This window comes from Vipera berus, assembly GCF_964194415.1.
Source record: "Vipera berus genome assembly, chromosome: 5".
Classification (NCBI taxonomy): domain Eukaryota; kingdom Metazoa; phylum Chordata; class Lepidosauria; order Squamata; family Viperidae; genus Vipera; species Vipera berus.
Window position 1 is genome coordinate 89,626,543 of NC_138207.1, and position 18,904 is coordinate 89,645,446.

The following is an 18,904-nucleotide window of genomic DNA, read 5'->3' on the forward strand; positions in this document are numbered from 1 at the left end:
GAAATTATTTGTAATCATTAGAGACTGGAAGTACCGTGTTCCCCTGAAAATAAGAACTACCCCGAAAATAAGAACTATCCTGATTTTGGGGGGTAGGCCTAATATAAGCCCTACCCCAAAACTAAGCTCTAGTTAGGACCCTGCCCACTCCGTCCCACCTTGCTGCTGCAGGAGAGTGCGTGCCATGCCGCTGCCACCACAACGAGGCAAGAGGAGTAAAAGGGAAGGTTGTTGAGCAAGGAATGGCCTGGCTGGGGTGTGTGTGAAGTAAGCAGGTGCAGGGTGTATGGGGCACCGCTAGGTGAGGCAGGTTTCACGAAAAATATAAGACATCCCCTGAAAATAAGACCTAATGCCTCTTTTGGAGGCAAAAATAATATAAGACCGGGTCTTACTTTTGAGGAAACATGGTATGTCCTTTCAAAAAGAATAGAATACAATAACAAAGTTGGAAGGGACCTTGGGGGGGTCTTCTAATCCAACTCCCTGCTCAGGCAGGAAATTCTATACTATTTCAGACAAATGGTTATCCAGTCTCTTCCTAAAAACTTCCAGTTTTGGAACATTCACAACTTCTGGAGGCAAGTTGTTTCACTGATTAATTGTTCTAACTGTCAGGAAATTTCTACTTAGTTCTAGGTTGCTTCTCTCCTTGATTAGTTTCTATTCATTATTTCTTGTCATGCCCTCAGGTGGTTTGGAGAATAGCTTGACTCCCTCTTCTTTGTGGCAACCACTGAGATATTGGAACACTGCTATCATGTCACCCCTAGTCCTTCTCTTCATTAAACTAGACATACACAATTCCCGCAACCATTTTTTGTATGCTTTAGCTCCAATCCCCTGATCATTTTTGTTCTTCTTCTCTGCACTCTTTCTAGAGTCTCAACATCTTTTTTTACATCGTGGTGACCAAAACTGGATGCAGTATTCCAAGTGTGGCCTTACCAAGGCGTTATAAAGTGGTATTAACACTTCAGATGATCTTGATTCTATCCCTCTGCTAATGCAGCCTAGAACTGTGTTGGCTTTTTTGGCAGCTGCAGCACACTGGTGGCTCATATTTAAGTGATTGTCCACTAGGATTCCAAGATCCCTCTCACAGTTACTATTATTGAGCGAGGTACCACCTATACCTGGTTTTTCTTTTTTTTTCTATCAACTTCCAAAAGTTGATACTTTTGGAAAATAGTATTGTTTATTTATTTCCCTTCTTTATTATTTTTATAAATAAATTGGCAAATGTAGCTAATATTTCTTCCTTATCCTATTTTTCCCACAACAATAACCCTGTGATTTGAGGTGAGCTGAAAGTGACTGGCCCAAGGTCACCCAGCTAGCTTATGCCTAAGACAGGACTAGAACTCATAGTTTCCTGCTTTCTATGTTAGAGCAGCTTCATTATAATATACACATCTATATTTAAAATATTTTTGTAATTCTTTTAAATCTGCTTTGATCTCAGAGGTATAATTTTAGAAACAAATTTGTAGATAGGTCGCAAATCCCCCTTGGTCAGAACATGTGCTACAAATTCAGTGGATTATTTTCCACAAGAGCACAATTTTAGCTCACAAGGTACTTTTTTATATTTGCCATCAAGAGTAGCTATTGTGAGGGCATTAAAATGTGCTAATATTACTACTCTTAGGAATTAGGAATTGGTTTTTTAATTTAAATTTATTAGCAGCCTAAAGTATAGATCTTGAATACTTAAACACATTCCTGGATAGGGCAGATTGATCTAACTGGCTTTTCAAATCTCAAGTTCATCTGGAGTTAATGGTGCTCAGTTCATGGACAATCTTCTAAACAAACACTATATTCTATTTGTCATAGTAACATTTTAAGAGAGTCAGTTCAACTGCCTCTGTTTTTATGAGTTTAATGTAAGGGCACTATGTAAAATTAAGGGACCGATTTCTTCCCTTGAAACTCATTAACTTTTGCCCACATTTAACTGATTTTTCCTATTGGCGGAGGCTAGGGGGAAGAAGTGTCCAGTGATGATATTGCATCACACCTGCAGTTTGGAGGCTAGTAATTCTGGTTAATGTGGGTTATGTTAGACTGTGCAATAAGGTGAGTGACATGGTTCAGATGTATGATTACATCAAAACTATAAATTTGGTAACATGTTGACCAGGTCAATACTATAATTTTCAGAAAAAAAATCTTGACAATTATTTATTTGAATAAATATAAGTGTTTTATGGGAAAAGAAAAGCTTGGTTTTTTTAATTGCTAAGAAATTAAAAACAGCAAGCAGAGTGGCAGTAAATGTACAACTTTCTCAATGGAGGGAAGTAAGTATTCATGCTAGTTGATTAATTCTTTTTTATCTCAAGTTAATAATTTTTCAAAATTAAGTATGAAAATACGAAGTAGTTTTTTTCCCACAATCCTTTATTTTCCCTTCCTGACATTGTCTGTAAATTAAACTTCTCGAATTGCATCCTTTTTGCACAAATCCTGTCTCCCATTTGCATTTAGGCGTAGAAAAAAGTTTCCACTGGTCATAATGAGAACTTTTTTTAGCCTGACGACCTACAGGCATTTGAAGAAGCGAAGCAAATATTTGCAAATATGATCAAATCATGTGAGAGTTATGTCTTTTACGTGGAAAGCTTTCTGCTCTTGTTTCAGTTGTAAGTATAACTGTTGCTCTTGTGATAGTGGAAATAGGAGTGATTGACTAAAGGCAGGACAAGAAGCAACGAACCAAAGAGAGAAGCAACGTAGAACTAAGGAGAAACTTCCTAACAGTTAGAACAATTAACCAGTGGAACAACCTGCCTCCAGAAGTGGTGAATGCTCCAACACTGGAAGTTTTTAAGAAGAGACTGGACAGCCATTTGTCTGAAATGGTTGGACTAGATGACCTCCAATGTTCCTTCCAACATCATCATCATCATCATTACATGCCATGAAGTTGTTTTTTACTCCTAGCAGCCACATAGATTCTCCAGATTCTTTCAAGTCTCTCAATGGTGTACTCATCATTGCCGGAGTAACCACCTTGTTGTTAGATTAATCTATTATACTCTTTTTCTTCCATTTTTCCCAGCATTAAAGTCATCTTCAAAGAGCTAGGTCTTCACATAATGTGTTCAGAGTAGGATAATTTGAGCCTGTTCTTTTGTGCTTCAAGTGAGAATTCTGGGTTATTTTGTTCAATGATCCATCAGTTTGTTTTCTTAACTGTCAGCAGTATTCTCAAAAATCTTCTCTTAACACCAAAATTCAAAGGTGTCAATGCCTTTCCTATTCTGCTTCTTTAAAGTCAAACTTTTGCTTCCATAGAGTGTCACAGGGAACACCAAGACTTGCAGAATTCTGAGCTATGTAGGTATAAACCAGAGGTAGGCAACCTTGGCTCTTTTATGACTCATGGACTTCAACTCCCAGAATTACTGAGCCAGCATAGAATTGAAGTTCACAAGTCATAAAAGAGCCAAGGTTGCCTACACTGGTATAAATCCATCATAGGATTTGAATATCTTTTCCAAGGCCTACGTGGTGCTCAACCAAGTGCTAGTCTGTAGCATATTTCTTGACTGCTTGTTCTTTTACTCTTGATGGTTGATTGTAAAAGACAGATTCTATGCACATTTTTGATACCTTCATTGTCCATTCTAAGGTTGGTTATTGTACCTCTTGTCAGTTTGGCTAATTTTGGTCCCATCTTTCATTGTGTTATTTGATATTTAGTGTTAGGGCTTGCAGATCCTTTGCATTTTTAATTATCAGGATAGAATCATCAGCATGATGCAAGTTATTGATATTTCTTCCTTCAGTTTTAAAACTCCTTGTTCAGGAATATCTGTTAAGTGTTTTCCAGTGAATCCGGTCTGTCAGAGCAACCTGGTGTACCCAAATATGGGACAGAGCATACTCTTCCTCTTTTGCCGTTCAGCCCCAATCTAGGAGCCTTCACAGGCAGTCGCTTCTGCAACAAACTATTTCTGTGTTAAATTTAAATTTACCAACAAAGAATTAAAGGGAGTCTACTATAGCTATTTTGAAATAGCTGTACTAGTCTCCATTTAATTCTTTGTCGATAAATTTAAATTTAACACAAGTGTCTGTTAAATAATAGCCACTGTAACCTCACTCTTTTTATTAGAACCAGACATATATAATCCTGTGAGATATTGAATTGGATCTGGGGTGGCAGTGGTGAAAGGAAAACGGAGCATTGGAGGTTTATGATATAGATTTGGGCTTTATTGGTTCAGGCATATCATAGAGTACTATATTATATTACATTTATTAAATTTATATGCATAACAATACACATGCCCTTTTTCTAGCCAAACTCCTTTTTCATTTTTATTTCTACTTTGCCTTTTCTCCTTATCACAATGAAGTGATTAGTAGGAGTTTTGTGGTTGTATCTGGTGAATGACTCATCACCTCCAATGTGCTGCAGTGTGTTGAGTATGATTAAGGCCCTATATTTCTGATGGAGATTGATGGGTCTGGAGCAGGATGCTAAATACTTAGTTCTTTCCTTTCTTGATATTTTTTATCATTCCAAGGCCCCAGAATTATGTGCTTCCATTAATTAAATTTCCATTTGCTATACAGTTTTATTTATTCCAATTTACAAAGCCCACCCATCAATAAACTCTGGATTGATGGCAAAGAGCTAAAACAAATAAACAGAAGAAAAACAGTACAAGCAATACAAAAGCATACAAAAACCATCATAGCTGAAATCACGTGACAATAACATTGTGCTGGCTCTGCCTGGTGCCCATGACTATTGGCAGAACCATGTTTTTGAAAGGCTAGCAAGTTGGGCCCACTCTAATCTCTAGGGTGATGTTTCAAATGATGGGTACCACAGCAGAAAAGGCTTTCTGAGGTCCCACTAGATCAGAGCTTTTCAATCTTTTCACCCACTGTACCACTTTTAGGATATGGCAATAACCGAATACCACCAGTCGCCTAGATAGCAAGGTGTCAAAAACCTGATGACAAAAAAAGGAAAAAAGTGATGAAGTACAGGTAGTCCTCAACTTACAACAGTTCACTTAGTGACTGTTCAAAGTTACAATGGTACTGAAGAAAGTGCCCCCCAAGCCACAGCCGAGCAAGACACCTGCCTGCCCGCCCGGCAGCACTCTTCCTCCTGTCTCAGGTTTTCATTGTTCTGAGCATTTCTGTTGAGGATTGGCAGTGGGGGTGGGGTGGGGGTGTTTGGTTTTTATTCCCCCTGTCTGCTGGGTGGTTGCAGCAGGTTTTGGTCACTTCACATGACCCTGGGACATTGTGACCATCATAAATATGAATCCGTTGCCAAGCATCTGAATGTAAATCACAAGATTGTGGAGATGCAGTAACATTCCAGCTGATCGGCGCTTCTTCTGGGCTCAGTAGAAGTGCCAGGATCACCACCTCGCTCCAGCTGGAGCCTGGCGCTGATCCTGGCGCTTCCGCTGAGCCCTACAGCTCCAGCCATCTCTTGCTCAGGCTTGTGCATTGCTGCCACTGGTTCAGCTCATTCCCCTCCCCCGCTACCACTTTTCTAGGATGGTCGTGTACCACCTGCCAGGTGCCAATGTACCACAGGTGGTACCCCTACCACTGGTTGAAAAGCCCTGCACTAGATGATTCCCTAACTGATGGGACTTGCAGAATGACTCTCCTGCCAGATCTATTGGGATGTGATTGGGCAGTGCCTCAAAGAACACATGCCATGTAGGGGTTTCTAGGTCATTACCAGCAGCTGGGATTGGACCTGGAAGGCAACCAATGCAGTTTTCATCATTTTACAATTCTTTTGTGTAAAGGGATTATATCCTGCTTTTTGTGTGTGGGTATATCTGAGTCAGCATTGACTCCTGGCAATTGTCTGGACTAGTTCCTGTAGTTTTATTGGTAAAATTTTCACAAGTAGTTTATTGTTGCATTTTTCTAAAGTCTGAGAGAATGTGGCTGGTCCAAGATCACCTACCTGTTTTTATCCCTAAAGTGGGATTAGAACTCACTTTCCTGCTTTGTGGCCTGATGTCTTAACCCAGTGGTGGCGAACCTTTTAGAGATCGAGTGCCCAAACTGCAACCCAAAACCCATTTATGTATCGCAGGGTGGGCATGACCTGCTGGGTGGGCGTGGCTACGGTGGTCATGGCAGACTGGGTGGGTGTGGCCAACTCGATGTTGGGGGGGATGCCTGTGAGTGCCGGACAGGGTAGGGCAGTGGGCACGAAATTGTCTTGCTCAACTGATGGCTTGGTTACACCCCCTCCCAAACGTTGCCGTCTCACAAAAGCAGGATGAAAACTCCAAAAAGCGACAAGGAAAAAAAGTTAAAACAGAATAGTCTGTCACAATGGTTTTCTTCCCTGGGGCAGGTGGGGGGACATGGGGAGAAGCTCCTAAGCCCGACAGCTCTTCCGAGGAGGGGAGGAAGACAGTGGAGAGGGGCTGTGCTGGGATTGGGGCTCCTCGTGCCTTCCACTGCCTGCCCTGCACTCTTCTGCCACAGATGCTGCAGCTCCACTTGCCTGGCAGGGAACACACATGGGGCTGCTGCCTTGCTTGCCATGCCAGGGCTAGGCTGGACTGGGCTGGGCGCAGAGCCTCCTCACGGCTTCTTCTCCCGCAGACATCGGGAGCGCCCACCCTGTACCCTTGGGCAGCTGCCGCTGTCCGGCGCACTCCACCCTGTCCCCAGGCGTGCCAGGATGCCTCCCTTTGGGCTACCTCAGCCTCTCCCCCCCTTCCAGGTTGGGACTGGTCAGATTGCCCCCGTGGGCAGCACTGCGCCTGTCCCCAGCCAGCCCTCCCCCTCTATCCTCCTGCAGGCAGACTGCGGCTTACCGAGCTGGGCAGTGCCTCTCCCCACACACGTCCTCAGGCGGAAGAGTCGGGCAGCTGCAGCTCTCGCTCCCCTCCAGCTTCCATCTGCCTGAGGCCCGAGCTTGGTGCACCCAGCTGGCCAGCAACGGGCTGGAGAGCGCAGGACGGCAGCAGCTGGGCCGGGATGAGGCGTAGGTGGGGTGAGCGCTCCCAATGTCCACAGTGGAAGAAGCAGCATGGAGGCTCCGCACCCAGTCCAGCCCACCCCCAGCATGGCACAGAAAGTGAGGCAGTAGTCCCATGTGCGTCGGACCAAAGCCTTGCAGAGCGCCCTTCTCCCGCTGCCCCAACCTGGTTCCTTACCTCTGCCCGGCTTGTTCCGCGGCCTCATGGCAGTGGCATTGGACAGGAGGTGGCAAATGGGGCTTGCTGAGGATTGAGCCACTTTTGCCGTCGCCACCACCCTCAAAGACGGCAATCATCAGGGCCCTGTCACAGGAGGACTCAGGGCTGCCAGGGTCCAGCCCTATGAAGCCCACCTTCTTCAAGCCCGAGCTGCCCAGATAAACACCCCCATTACGCGACTTCTGCAGCAGCGGCACAGAGGCCAATCGCGGGCTCAGAGCGAGTGCAAGTAGAGCATCCGCACAGGGTAGTGGTGCTGCTCGGGGCCGGAGCGGAGCCAGGCGGGACTGCAGGGTGGCGTGGAGGCTGATCGCGGGCATGAGTGGGACAGCCGCGCAAGGCAGAGGCACTGCCCGGGGCCAGAGCGGGGCAGTGGCAGCGACGGCTGGGTCGCTTTGGCCAAAGCAGCAGCGACGGCAGCAGCACAGAGGAGGCGAGTAGTGGCGCCCACAATCTGCCCGGCCTCACCTCCGCCTGCTTTGCACAGCTCCTCCTGGGGCCCCCACACCCACCATTAACTCTCCCGCCACCATGCAGAGTAAGGTTGCCACCCGTGTCCAGATGCCCTCGCCTCCCCCAAGCGGTTTTTTTACTAACCTGCCTTTCAGCTTCATTCCGTTTCTCCATTCGCTTCTCAGCCTTCGCCACGTTTGTGGCACTATTGGTTAAAAAAAAAAGTTCCATGAGACTTTCTGACTTCTCGCGAGATCTCGCGAGAAATTAGAAAGTCTCATGGAACTTTTTTTTTGTCTCACAAGCACGTGGCGACGGCTGAGAAGCAAACGGAGAAACGGAATGCAGCTGAAAGGCAGGTTAGTAAAAATCCGCTTGGGGGAGGCGGGGGCAGCAACTTACCTTGTATGACTTTGGCAGGTGTCTGGCTGGAGGAGGGAAGCAACAGGCCCTGCCTCACCCCTTGCATGGAGCGCCCTGCTCCTGCCGTTCCCCCCACCCCATGGCACCTTTTTTCCAGCTCTGATGCGTCACTTGCTCCGCTGCTGTGTGGGACTGAAAATAAAGTTCAATCAAGCAATTCCAACTTTGCAAGATCTTTCTTTTCCCACGAGAAGTTGAAATTGATTGAATCTTTTTTTTGTGTGCATGGCAGCGGAGCCCTAGGACTGGGGCAATGGCATGCATGCCCACAGAGAAGGCTCTGTGTGCCATAGGTTCGCCACCACAATCTTAACCACTACATCAACTGACTCCCTTTATTTTGGTTAAATTTAAAATTCCTTGCAAAGTGAACTGCAAATGGAAAATAAAGGATGATGTTAACAAAGAAGTTTCTTCCTCTTTCTATGGTATTCAAGAAAAGATTGGACAACTATTTGTGCCGGATGCAATAAGGTCTTTTGCCTTGGGCAGGGGTTGGAATAGAAGACCTCTCAAGGTTGCTTAGAGCCCTATGATTTAATGATTTTAACTCTTCTTGCCCATATTACTGTATGTTTGAAGAAAATGTTTTTGTTTCTATGCATTTTGATCAACTTGTAAGGATGTTGCATTCGGCTGCTAATATTTTTATGGTTGGTTGTATAAATTTGAATAGCTGCAAACATTAAAACAAAATCTGTAAAAATGTATTTCTTTGTTTTTTAATCAGGCATACTTGAACTTTATAGGGTATGTATTATTAAATGAGAAACATGGAAACTTTAAATTTGATCTTATACTTGAGATAAATATAGTATAATATGGTAAATGACTGATAATCCTGTAACATTCCTACAATAGTTAACATGCAATATTCAGTTAATCCGCAAGAATATATCAAAGTGATGACAATAAAGTCCAGCCTAAGTTTCCAAAATAGTTTGATTTGAATTGCCTGAATGTGCAATATGATAAAAGGAAGGGGAAAAATCTCTCACAGGAATTTTTGATTTAAAAAAACTATGCAAAAATGTCTACATTAAATTTCTGAGAGCCATAACTTCTGTTGAAATTTATGAATATTTTTAATGAAGAGGTGAAAATGCAATGTAGTCACCCCATATATAAATTTACATTGCATTGCATTATAAAGTTTCTTATACTAAAAGGTATAGTTTTGTGAAAAGAAAAACTACAGGCAATCCTTGACTTAGAACTATAATGGAGCTTGCCTATTACGGTCCTAAGTCCTTGCAGTCATTAAGTGAGGCATCCATGTGACGACCTCTTTCAATGACCACTATCCCGTCCCTTCCAGATGGAGTTGCTAAGCGATCATGCAGCTCATTCAATTAACAGAATGAAAGAGATTCCTGCTCCATGCACAGAGGGGAGGCCTGCACTGGGCCTTCCTCTCCCTTTTGTGTGCAACAGGGAATCAATCGGCCCGCTGTGCTAGAGAAAGGAAGCCCGTCAAGCTACAAGTGCACAGGTTGCCTTCCCCCTCCCAAATTCCTTTCTTCAGCACAATATATCCCCTCTCCCGCCTCTGCTCGTGGCGGCACTGGAGCGATCAGTGAAACGAGCCTAAAGGCCTGCAGCCATAAGTGGCAGAACCACACAATTGGCACGACAAGCCTTCCAGTGTGACGGGTGAGCGCTTAGCAGGCACGGACAAAGAATCTGCTGTTTTCAGCAGCACTTCGGTGTCTGGTCAGCCACCTCAGATCATCTGTAGCGCGCCGTGGAGAGCATGGCTGACATGGGCAAGGCAGGCGTGCACACAGACTCTGCTTTTTCAGTGCTGCTTTGGTGCCTGGCCCAGCAAAGTGGAGCCTGGCGTGGTGAGGCAAGACCCGGCAAAGCAGAGCAGGATGAGGAGAGGCCCAGCAAAACGGGGCGTGGCCAGGTATGACGGAGTGAGGCCGGGAGGGGCAGGATGGGATGAGGCAAATAGGCTGCCAGGAGGGCACTCAGCCGGGTTGGGGTGGGCCAGGGCTGGAGCAGCGGGGGGCGGTCTCTTGCCATTTTTGGAACAACTCCAGGGGCCAAATCTGGGCCCTTGGCAGGCTGGATCCAGCCCACGGGCCTTGTGTTTGACATGTCTGCTTTAGAGCCTTATTCTCTCTAAAGTCCTCAACCTATGACCATTCAGAAGTTCTTGAATGAAGGACTTATGACTAGTGCTCGAAATTACGGCTGTTGTAGTTCAACATATTATATTGTGATCTGGGCTCTTGGCACTTGCGAAGGGTTGTACATTTTGCAAAGTAACTCACTTTTTAAATTATGGAAAAGAGAATGATCCAGTAGCCTGCATATAATAATGATAAATATTTATCATATGGTTTATATGGAATAGGGACGCGGTGGCTCAGTGGGTTAGGATGCTGAGCTTGTCGATCAGAAGGTCGGCAGTTTGGCGGGTCGAATCCCGAGTGCCGTGTAACAGAGTGAGCGCCTGTTACTCATCCCAGCTTCTGCCAACCTAGCAGTTCGAAAGCACGTAAAAATGCAAGTAGAAAAATAGGGACCACTACGGTGGGAAGGTAACAGCGTTCCGTGCACCTTTGGTGTCTAGTCATGCCGGCCACATGACCACGGAGATGTCCTCGGACAAGCACTGGCTCTTCGGCTTTGAAACGGAGATGAGCACTGGCCCCTAGAGTTGGAAACGACTAGCACGCATGTGCGGGGGAACCTTTACCTTTACCTTATATGGAATATAAATATGATTTATGGTTTATTCTATATTATACAAAATTTGGTAACTTAGAAGTTCCTGAGGGGAGTGATGGAAAGTGAGTGAATGAATAAGCATGTTCACTCACGTTCAAATGCAAGAAGATTTTAACTCAAAAATATTTTCAGTGTCACTGAAAATTTTAAGAGCTAAGACAAATGAAATGAAATCAGGGTCTCCTTAAACTAGAGAGAACCGTAAACCCAAAACCATGGAACAAATAGCCAAATATCTCATTAACTCAGAAGAATGAAAGAAAAACAGTCTAGAGTTTAAATTCTGATATGCATGTGTATGTACACACTTCAGGAAGCAATAGTCTGTGGCTTCATTCTTTCTGCATTAAAGGTTCTACCTTAGTGAAACCTAAGTCTAAGAATTTGTGCAACTAGAGACTTGTGTCTTCATAGTCATTGTTGAAATGGCTATGAAACATGGCTCATGTTGGCCCAACAAGATTAGGAAAATCTAGAACACCATTTCTCAAACACGGCATGCCAGCAACTGATCTGCACAAAGAAGCAGAGCCCCATCCACGGGATGCAGGCAACACACAAAACCATGCACCTTCCAGTCCGTGGAAAAACCTCTCTCCACGTAACCAGTCCCTGGTGTCCCAAAGGTTGGGGACGTCTGCTCTAGATGATACCATGAGTCACTACTGGGGAAATACTATAACCTGAGAATTTTCTACCCTATCAAATAAATTACTGAACAAAAGGTAAAATTGTGGAGAACTGTGATTTCCTATTGAGCTCTGGTATGACAAAAACATGAAGTAAGTTTTTTTCTTTTTGGATGTTGAAGGTAATGATCACATAAATAAAAACTGCAATAGGTTTAGACTATTTCTCAATAGGGAATTGTGTTATCTGATTCAGCAGTTTATGCAAACACTACTATGAAATTTCTGGGCATTATGCAGTCTTGAATCACTGACCATTTTCCCTTGGCTAAGAACTTGGGAAATGTGAAGGTGCTTCTACTTGTGCTTGTGGAGACTTTCAGCTTTCTTTTCTGGCAGCAGTGATAAAGGTTAGGAGGAGTCCTTCCATTTCGTGTGTATTACGGGAGGAACTGCCACAGGAAGACAAATTATTCTTTTCATGGTTTTCCTGTCTATAAACAGCTGAAGTCTGCATCACTGGGAATTTATTTCCTGGCTGCAGTTTGTGAATTTAGAAATTTAACCATTACTATATTGAAAACATGCACTGTTAAAATATGGAATTTCAGTTTCAGTGTATAATTTCTCCATTTAAAGTGGATATTTCAGTGCTTCTTGGCAAAATTATTTCCTGTCAATACTAAATTTTGATTTTGAAATATTATTTGTAGAATTATATCTGCATCTCATCAGTTCATCCTTAAACTTGTTCTTTGTTCTTCTCTATCACTTCTGTGAGATAACAAATAAGATTAAGTCACTCATTTTGAAATAAGGATCTTGGTCTTTTATTAAGGACTCTGCAGTTTTGGTCAGCTATTTTTTTCTAGATTTTAAATTTGTGTTTAAAATTATAGTAAATAAAAATTGATAGCAATTCCTCAGGTTTATTATGCATACATATGACTATCCTGTTTATTCTTATTTATTTACTTACCGTATTTTCCAGCGTATAAGACGACTTTTTAACCCATGAAAATCTTCTCAAAAGTCGGGGGTCGTCTTATACGCTGGAAAATACGGGTAGTCTTAGGTGCGTCTTATGGTCCGAAGCTGATCCGTATGGCCAGCCCCAACCTCCGCAAGTGGAAAGCAAGGGAGATTGCCAGGAGCACGAATCGGCACGTGCTGAGAAACGCCGATCTCATGCTCCTGCAATCTCCCTCGCTCGGTTTCAGCTTCCCTTGCTATAAGAGAAAGCAGGCTGAAACAGAGCGAGGGATCGCTCCGTTTCAGCCTGCTTTCTCTTGTAGCAAGGGAAGCTGAAACCGAACGAGGGAGATTGCAGGAGTGCGAGATCGGCCAATTCACGTTCCTGTCAATATCCCTCGCTCCGTTTCAGCTTGCTTTCTGTAAGAGAAAGCCGGGCCGCAGGGCCACCTCCACAGGTACTGCTCTAACATGGAGAGGGAAGGACAAAGAGGGAGGGAAGAAAGAAAGGAAAGAAGGAAGGGACAATGGGAGAGGGAGAGAGAGAAATAGAGAGAAAGAGAGGGAGAGAGAAGGAGAAAGAAATAGGGAGAGAGAGAAGGAGAAAGGGAGAGAAATAGAGGGAGAGAGAGAAAGAGGGAGAGAGACAAGGAGAAAAAGAGGGAGGGAAAGAGAAAAATAGAGAGGGAGAGAAAGAGGGAGAGAGAGAAGGAGAAAGAAAGAGGGAAATAGAGGGAGAGAAAAAGAGGGACAAATAGAGAGAAAGAAAAATAGGGAGAGGGAGAGAAAGAAGGAGAGAGGAGAGAAAGAAAGAGGGAGGGGGAGAGAGGGAGAGAAAGAGAAGGAGAGAGAAATTAAATTAGTAACATGATTGTTAAGTGAATCTGGTTTCCCCACTAACATTGCTTGTCAGAAGGTTGCAAAAGGTGATCACATGATCCTGGAACAATATGAATCAATTGCCAAGCATCTGAATGTAAATCACATGACCCTGGGGATGCTGCAAAGGTCATAAGTGTGAAAAATGGTCATAAGTCACTTTTTTCAGTGCTGTCGTAACTTTGAATGGTCACTAAGTGAATCATTGTAAGCCGAGGACTACCTGTACTTTATCATTTTTTTCCTTTTTTAGGGTGGGTCAAGTTTTTGACACTTTGTTGGGCGACTGGTGATACTCAGACATTGCCTTGTCCTAAAAGTGGTACAATGGATGAAAAGATTGAAAAGCCCTGTTTTAGTATACGAGTACTATTTGGTTCAGAATATTTTTTTTCTTGTTTTCCTGCTCTAAAAACTGGGTGCGTCTTATGGTCAGGTGCGTATTATGGTCCGAAAAATACGGTAATTTAACAGGAAAAGTAGGGGGTTGTCTTATACGCCCAGTTGTCTTAAACACCGGAAAATACGGTATTTATAGGCTACCTTTGTTATTTTTATAAATAACTCAAGGCAGCAAATATCCAACACACCCAGTTCCTCCTATTGTCCCCACAACAACAGGTGAGGTGAATTGGGCTGAGAGAGAGTGCCTGGCCCAAGGTCATCCAGTGTTCTAAGTGTCAGGAAATTTCTCCTTAGTTCTAGGTTGCTTCTCTCTTTGGTTAGTTTCCATCTGTTGCTTCTTGTCCTGCCTTCAGGTGCTTTGGAGAATAGCTTGATTCCCTCTTCCTTGTGACAACCCCTGAGATATTGGAACACTGCTATCATGTCCCCCCTCGTCCTTCTCTTCATTAAACTAGACATACCCAATTCCAGCAACCATTACTTGTATGTTTTAGCCTCCAGTCCCCTGATCATCTTCTTGCCACTTTCTCCTACTAATGGACCAAACATTTCCTTAACTTTTTTCTTGTTTTTTACATGTTGAAAGAAGATTTTGTTGTTATTGGTTTTTTACTTTTGTCGCAAGCTTTTGTTCATTTCGAGCCTTAGCTTTCTAAGTTTCTTGAAATTAGCTCTCTTAAAGTCCTGTGGCTTCAACACCTTCTATCATTTCATCTCTATTAGTGAAAATTAGGTCCAATATGGCTGATCCCCTGGTTCTCTTCTCTACTTTTTGGGAGACAAAAGTTGTCTGCTAGGTTTGTCAGGAATCTGTTTGATCTTCCACTTGACTTACAATGCTACTTGCACCAGTATGTCCTGATCTCAGTAAACTCATGCATTGGTGACACTAGGACTATTGCAACAGGCTCTGTGTGGGGCTTTCTTTGGAAAAAGCCAGGAAGCTGCAGCTGGTAAAAAAAAATACTGGTGGCAAGATTATTAGCCCCATCATTATGGAATTATTTTAAAGTTGTTGCACTGACATTTAGTATGCTACAGGGCTGAATTCAGAGTGCTTAACATTATTCTTAAAGCCCAAACGGCACAGCAACAGGATATAGCAACCAATGCCTTGTTGGAATATACTCTGCCCATCTAGTCCAGTCATCACCAAAGTGCTTTTCCAACATTCATGGGGCATGAACAAGATGGCAAACTGTCTCTGTAATAGCTGCCATTTTATGAAATACTCCATCCCTCAAATATATATACATTGCTACAAATCCAGAAAGAAGTTAATAGTTTTACTTCAATATATGTTTCTGCCCCCGCTAACTAACTGTTGGTACTATTTGGATTTTATATTAGATTCTATATTTGCTCTCTTTTTTGTACTTAATTTTTGAGTTTGATGTTGATTTGCATTTAGTTATTACATTTTGTTTTGTTTGAAAGGTGTATGGGGTAAGTTATATACGTTATATGTTATCAGTCAATCTTTTTGCAAAATATATACGGAGTAAATCTAAGAGATTCTCAAAATGAGTATATTTGCCTTTCTGTGTGCAAAATCATAATGTAAAGGTAAAGGTTCCCCTGCACGTGCGTGCTAGTCGTTTCCGACTCTAGGGGCCGGTGCTCATCTCCGTTTCAAAGCCGAAGAGCCAGCGCTTGTCCGAGGACATCTCCGTGGTCATGTGGCCGGCATGACTGGACGCCAAAGGCGCACGGAACGCTGTTACCTTCCCACCGTAGTGGTCCCTATTTTTCTACTTGCATTTTTACGTGCTTTCGAACTGCTAGGTTGGCAGAAGCTGGGACGAGTAACAGGCGCTCACTCTGCTACGTGGCACTCGGGATTCGACCCGCCAAACTGCCGACCTTCCGATCGACAAGCTCAGCGTCCTAACCCACTGAGCCACCGCGTCCCCAAAATCATAATAAGTCTCCTGAATTCCCTTTTGTGTGTGCTTAAAATGAGAAAAATCTGCTCCTCGCTTGGACCAAATATCTCACCTAAAATGTTCTTTGGGAAATGTGATCTGATGGAATAAATTTTCAATATTTCAACTATTCATCAAAAGCAACAATAGAAACTTGAAATAAACCCTTGTTCTTTTGTAGTTCCTGCTGACTTAAAGACATACTGTGCAGGCATGTTGCAAAAGATCCCCTTTTTTGCTAGCTATTGCTTTGTTACTTGCTGTACAATGTGGGAGGGACCCATTGGTTGATTTTTCTGTAAGTTGGATGATGGACAGCATTCATGGTCATGTCTAATTGCCAAAAGAAATTGCTTCTATTTATTTTTTGTGTTCAAAACCTATCTGTTGTTTTAAATCCAGGACAGCAATTCTTTTTTCAAGCTTTCCTGCAAAAATAAATATTGCTTCTAAAAGAACGCTGTGAAACCATGTTACCAGATTTCTGGGTTTCCACTATGTAGAGAACTACACTTGAATGTAAATGTTCTCTGATTTAAAAGAATTATTATATTGGTATTAAAATTCTGATTGCATTTTGGTTATTAGTCCTTATGGGCAAAATTTATATTTCATTGTGTAGTGCAGCTGTTGTACATTTAGTCATCTGGCACGAAAGTAAGTAATGTAAATCTCACTATTTCTTGACTTAAATCTTCTATTTTTAAGCTGAAAAAAAGCTTACAGATGGAAAGGACATGTGTTGCTGACCTCTATGACAACAAAGGCCTCTTTCTGGAAATAAGAAATAAGTCTTAACAACTATATATATACAGGACAAAGACATGACTATAAGAAAATATATAAGCTTAAAGTATATAAAATGTATTGATAGTCTGCCTGTATCTTGAGTTTTTTAACATCTTATTTGGATTTCATATAATTTTATATCAGTAAGTTTGCAGTAAATAACAAGTCAGTTTTCATGCAAACTGAATTTTCATTTATTTGTGCTACTCTGGTATGCCTTTGAATTGATTTTTTTTAATGGAATATACTTTCAAGAATTAAAGAAAAGGAAATCAGAAGTAGATGGAAACAAACAGTATAATTACAGGTTACTACACTTCACCATGTATCTCATTGACTTTAAAACAGTTGGAAATTTAGGGTGCTTAATTGAGTTCCACAAACCAGGTACTATTATTATGTGCTGGGATCACAGGCAACAACTGTTGTTGAACTTTTAAGAATGGTTTGAATATTTATACCAACCAACCAGCATTCAATTGTGACAAAGGAAATGTTTATAGGGACTTCCTAATGGGCCATTACACAGATGGGAGTTTAATTGATAAATACTAAATTAATGGTATTCGACAGAATATATATTGATGTAGGTCTTTTTTATGCATTACTTAGCTTCTAATAATTAAGGAATTATAAATAAAAAAATCTAAAATAATTTTTATATTCACTTCAGATTTTTATAGTATCTGTATTCTAAAGTTTTTGGCAAAAGTAATACGGTAAGACATTTTCTGTCATCTGTCTGATTTTTTTGCAGATTACAGTATTTGCATTAAATAATTGAATAATAAATGGTTAGTAGGTATAACATAGTGTTTTTCTGTTTTCTTTAGGATGATATAGACAGTTTAAACCCAGTTCTCAGGGATAATCCACAGCTTCAAGAGGAAGTAAAAATCTGGGTGAAGGAACAAAAAGTGCAAGAGATATTTATGCAAGGTAATTTTGAGAAATATATCTGTTTGTCATTTAATGAGATCCCATAAACATTCATAGTGAATGCTAACTTTTAATTGTTTAAATTATGAAGTAGACATTACAGTATTGCGTATTCCTGAATCGTTGATTTCCTATATGGTGACAGATTTAGTAGTGGTTTGTCATTTCTATTGTTTGTACTTCCCTTCCAGATGTATAGTATTTTCAAATGGCCAGGTGGATCTTAAATGATCCACTTCATTTATTAATGAGATCATTTTACTAAATAGTATTATTTTAAAAAAATATTAAAAAAAAATATTTTAGACTTGAAAGTTGTGGTTAAGAAGGAAAACTGAGTATGCATTAGCAGTAGTTTGTTTTTCTAAATCAACTACCAAGTTTGTGTTATATTTAAAAAAAAGAGAGAAAGGTGCACACATTAAAAGAGAACCAGTGAATTGTAAAGGTTAAGGTGTGGTAGGCATAGGGTAGTGAGATTCAGGTTCTAATCCTCCCACAGTGACAAAGCCATCTGGGTGATTTGGGCCAGTTACACCCTCTCTCATCCCTGAACAGTCTCAGGTCCTATGAGAAGCTGGCTCAAAGACAGAACCTTTATTATCCCATGCAGTCATAGTTTTGGTGTGTAATATAGGAGAATGCAAATCCTTAAACTTTGGGACATACACTAAGGGAAAAAAATATTTCATCTGTTTCAGGCTCAAAACACACACTTTTCAGTTTGAAACACTTGTTCCGTGTGCATTTCAGAAGTGCTTTCTGCCTGAAGTAGGTCTATTTTAAAGTCTTGTGTTTCTAAAATGCTGGCAATAGAAATGAGGCAGATTGTAGTGAACTCAAAGTAGGGTCATTTAAGGTCACAACAGTTTGAATCAAAACACTTTGTATATCCCTACCAGAGAATCTGCACCTAACCAAATGCTCTTGCAAAACATATACTTAAGGAACCTGGAATGCTTTTTTAATGTATTTATTTCCTTACTAAAAAATAGGAACTCTCGTGGATCAGATGCAGTATCTGTTTGGATTACCATGTTTTCCATATTGGTTAGCCAAATGTTTCTGGGAATTCACAGTATTTCATGAAAACAATATATATATATTGTGCATACTTCCACTGGCTGCCACTAATGGCAAATCTTATGTCTAAGAAACTATCAGTATCAATTATTTTTCATGGAATTTCTCCCACATTATTGATCCGTGCATGACAGCTGAGCTCAAGAATTCTCATTTAAAAGTGTGCCTAATCTTAAATAGCTAAAAGAATTATGAACACATACACTATTTTCCAGCCATTTAAAAACCTAATTAGTAGGCTTGTGCAATATTTCAAATTTCATTCAGAAGAGTTGCTTTTAAATATGATTTGCAGCACCTGTCTACAACTCATTAAAATAGATTCAGGGTTGTACCATTGTTTCATGATTGCACAGTTACACGGAAAACCTCCCACAGCAACCACACTAATGTAGAACCAGATGTAGTAGCTTTAATATGTAGAAGACAGATGCTATGTTTGCTGTCCTACATG

General features: G+C 41.7%; 1 protein-coding gene across 8 annotated transcripts in view; it reads left to right on the forward strand.

The window, feature by feature from the left end:
• The window catches only part of JMJD1C (jumonji domain containing 1C), a 131,768-nt gene that overhangs the window by 74,971 nt on the left and 37,893 nt on the right, over positions 1-18,904 (forward strand). For all 8 annotated transcript variants that reach the window (XR_014026501.1, XR_014026502.1, XM_081328237.1 and 5 more), the window contains exon 4: positions 17,262-17,367. Coding sequence is in view for 6 of the 8 variants with exons in the window: in XM_081328237.1 (XP_081184363.1) it covers positions 17,262-17,367 (106 nt within the window). In the remaining 2 variants the exon portion in view is untranslated. The remainder of the gene's footprint in view (positions 1-17,261; positions 17,368-18,904) is intronic.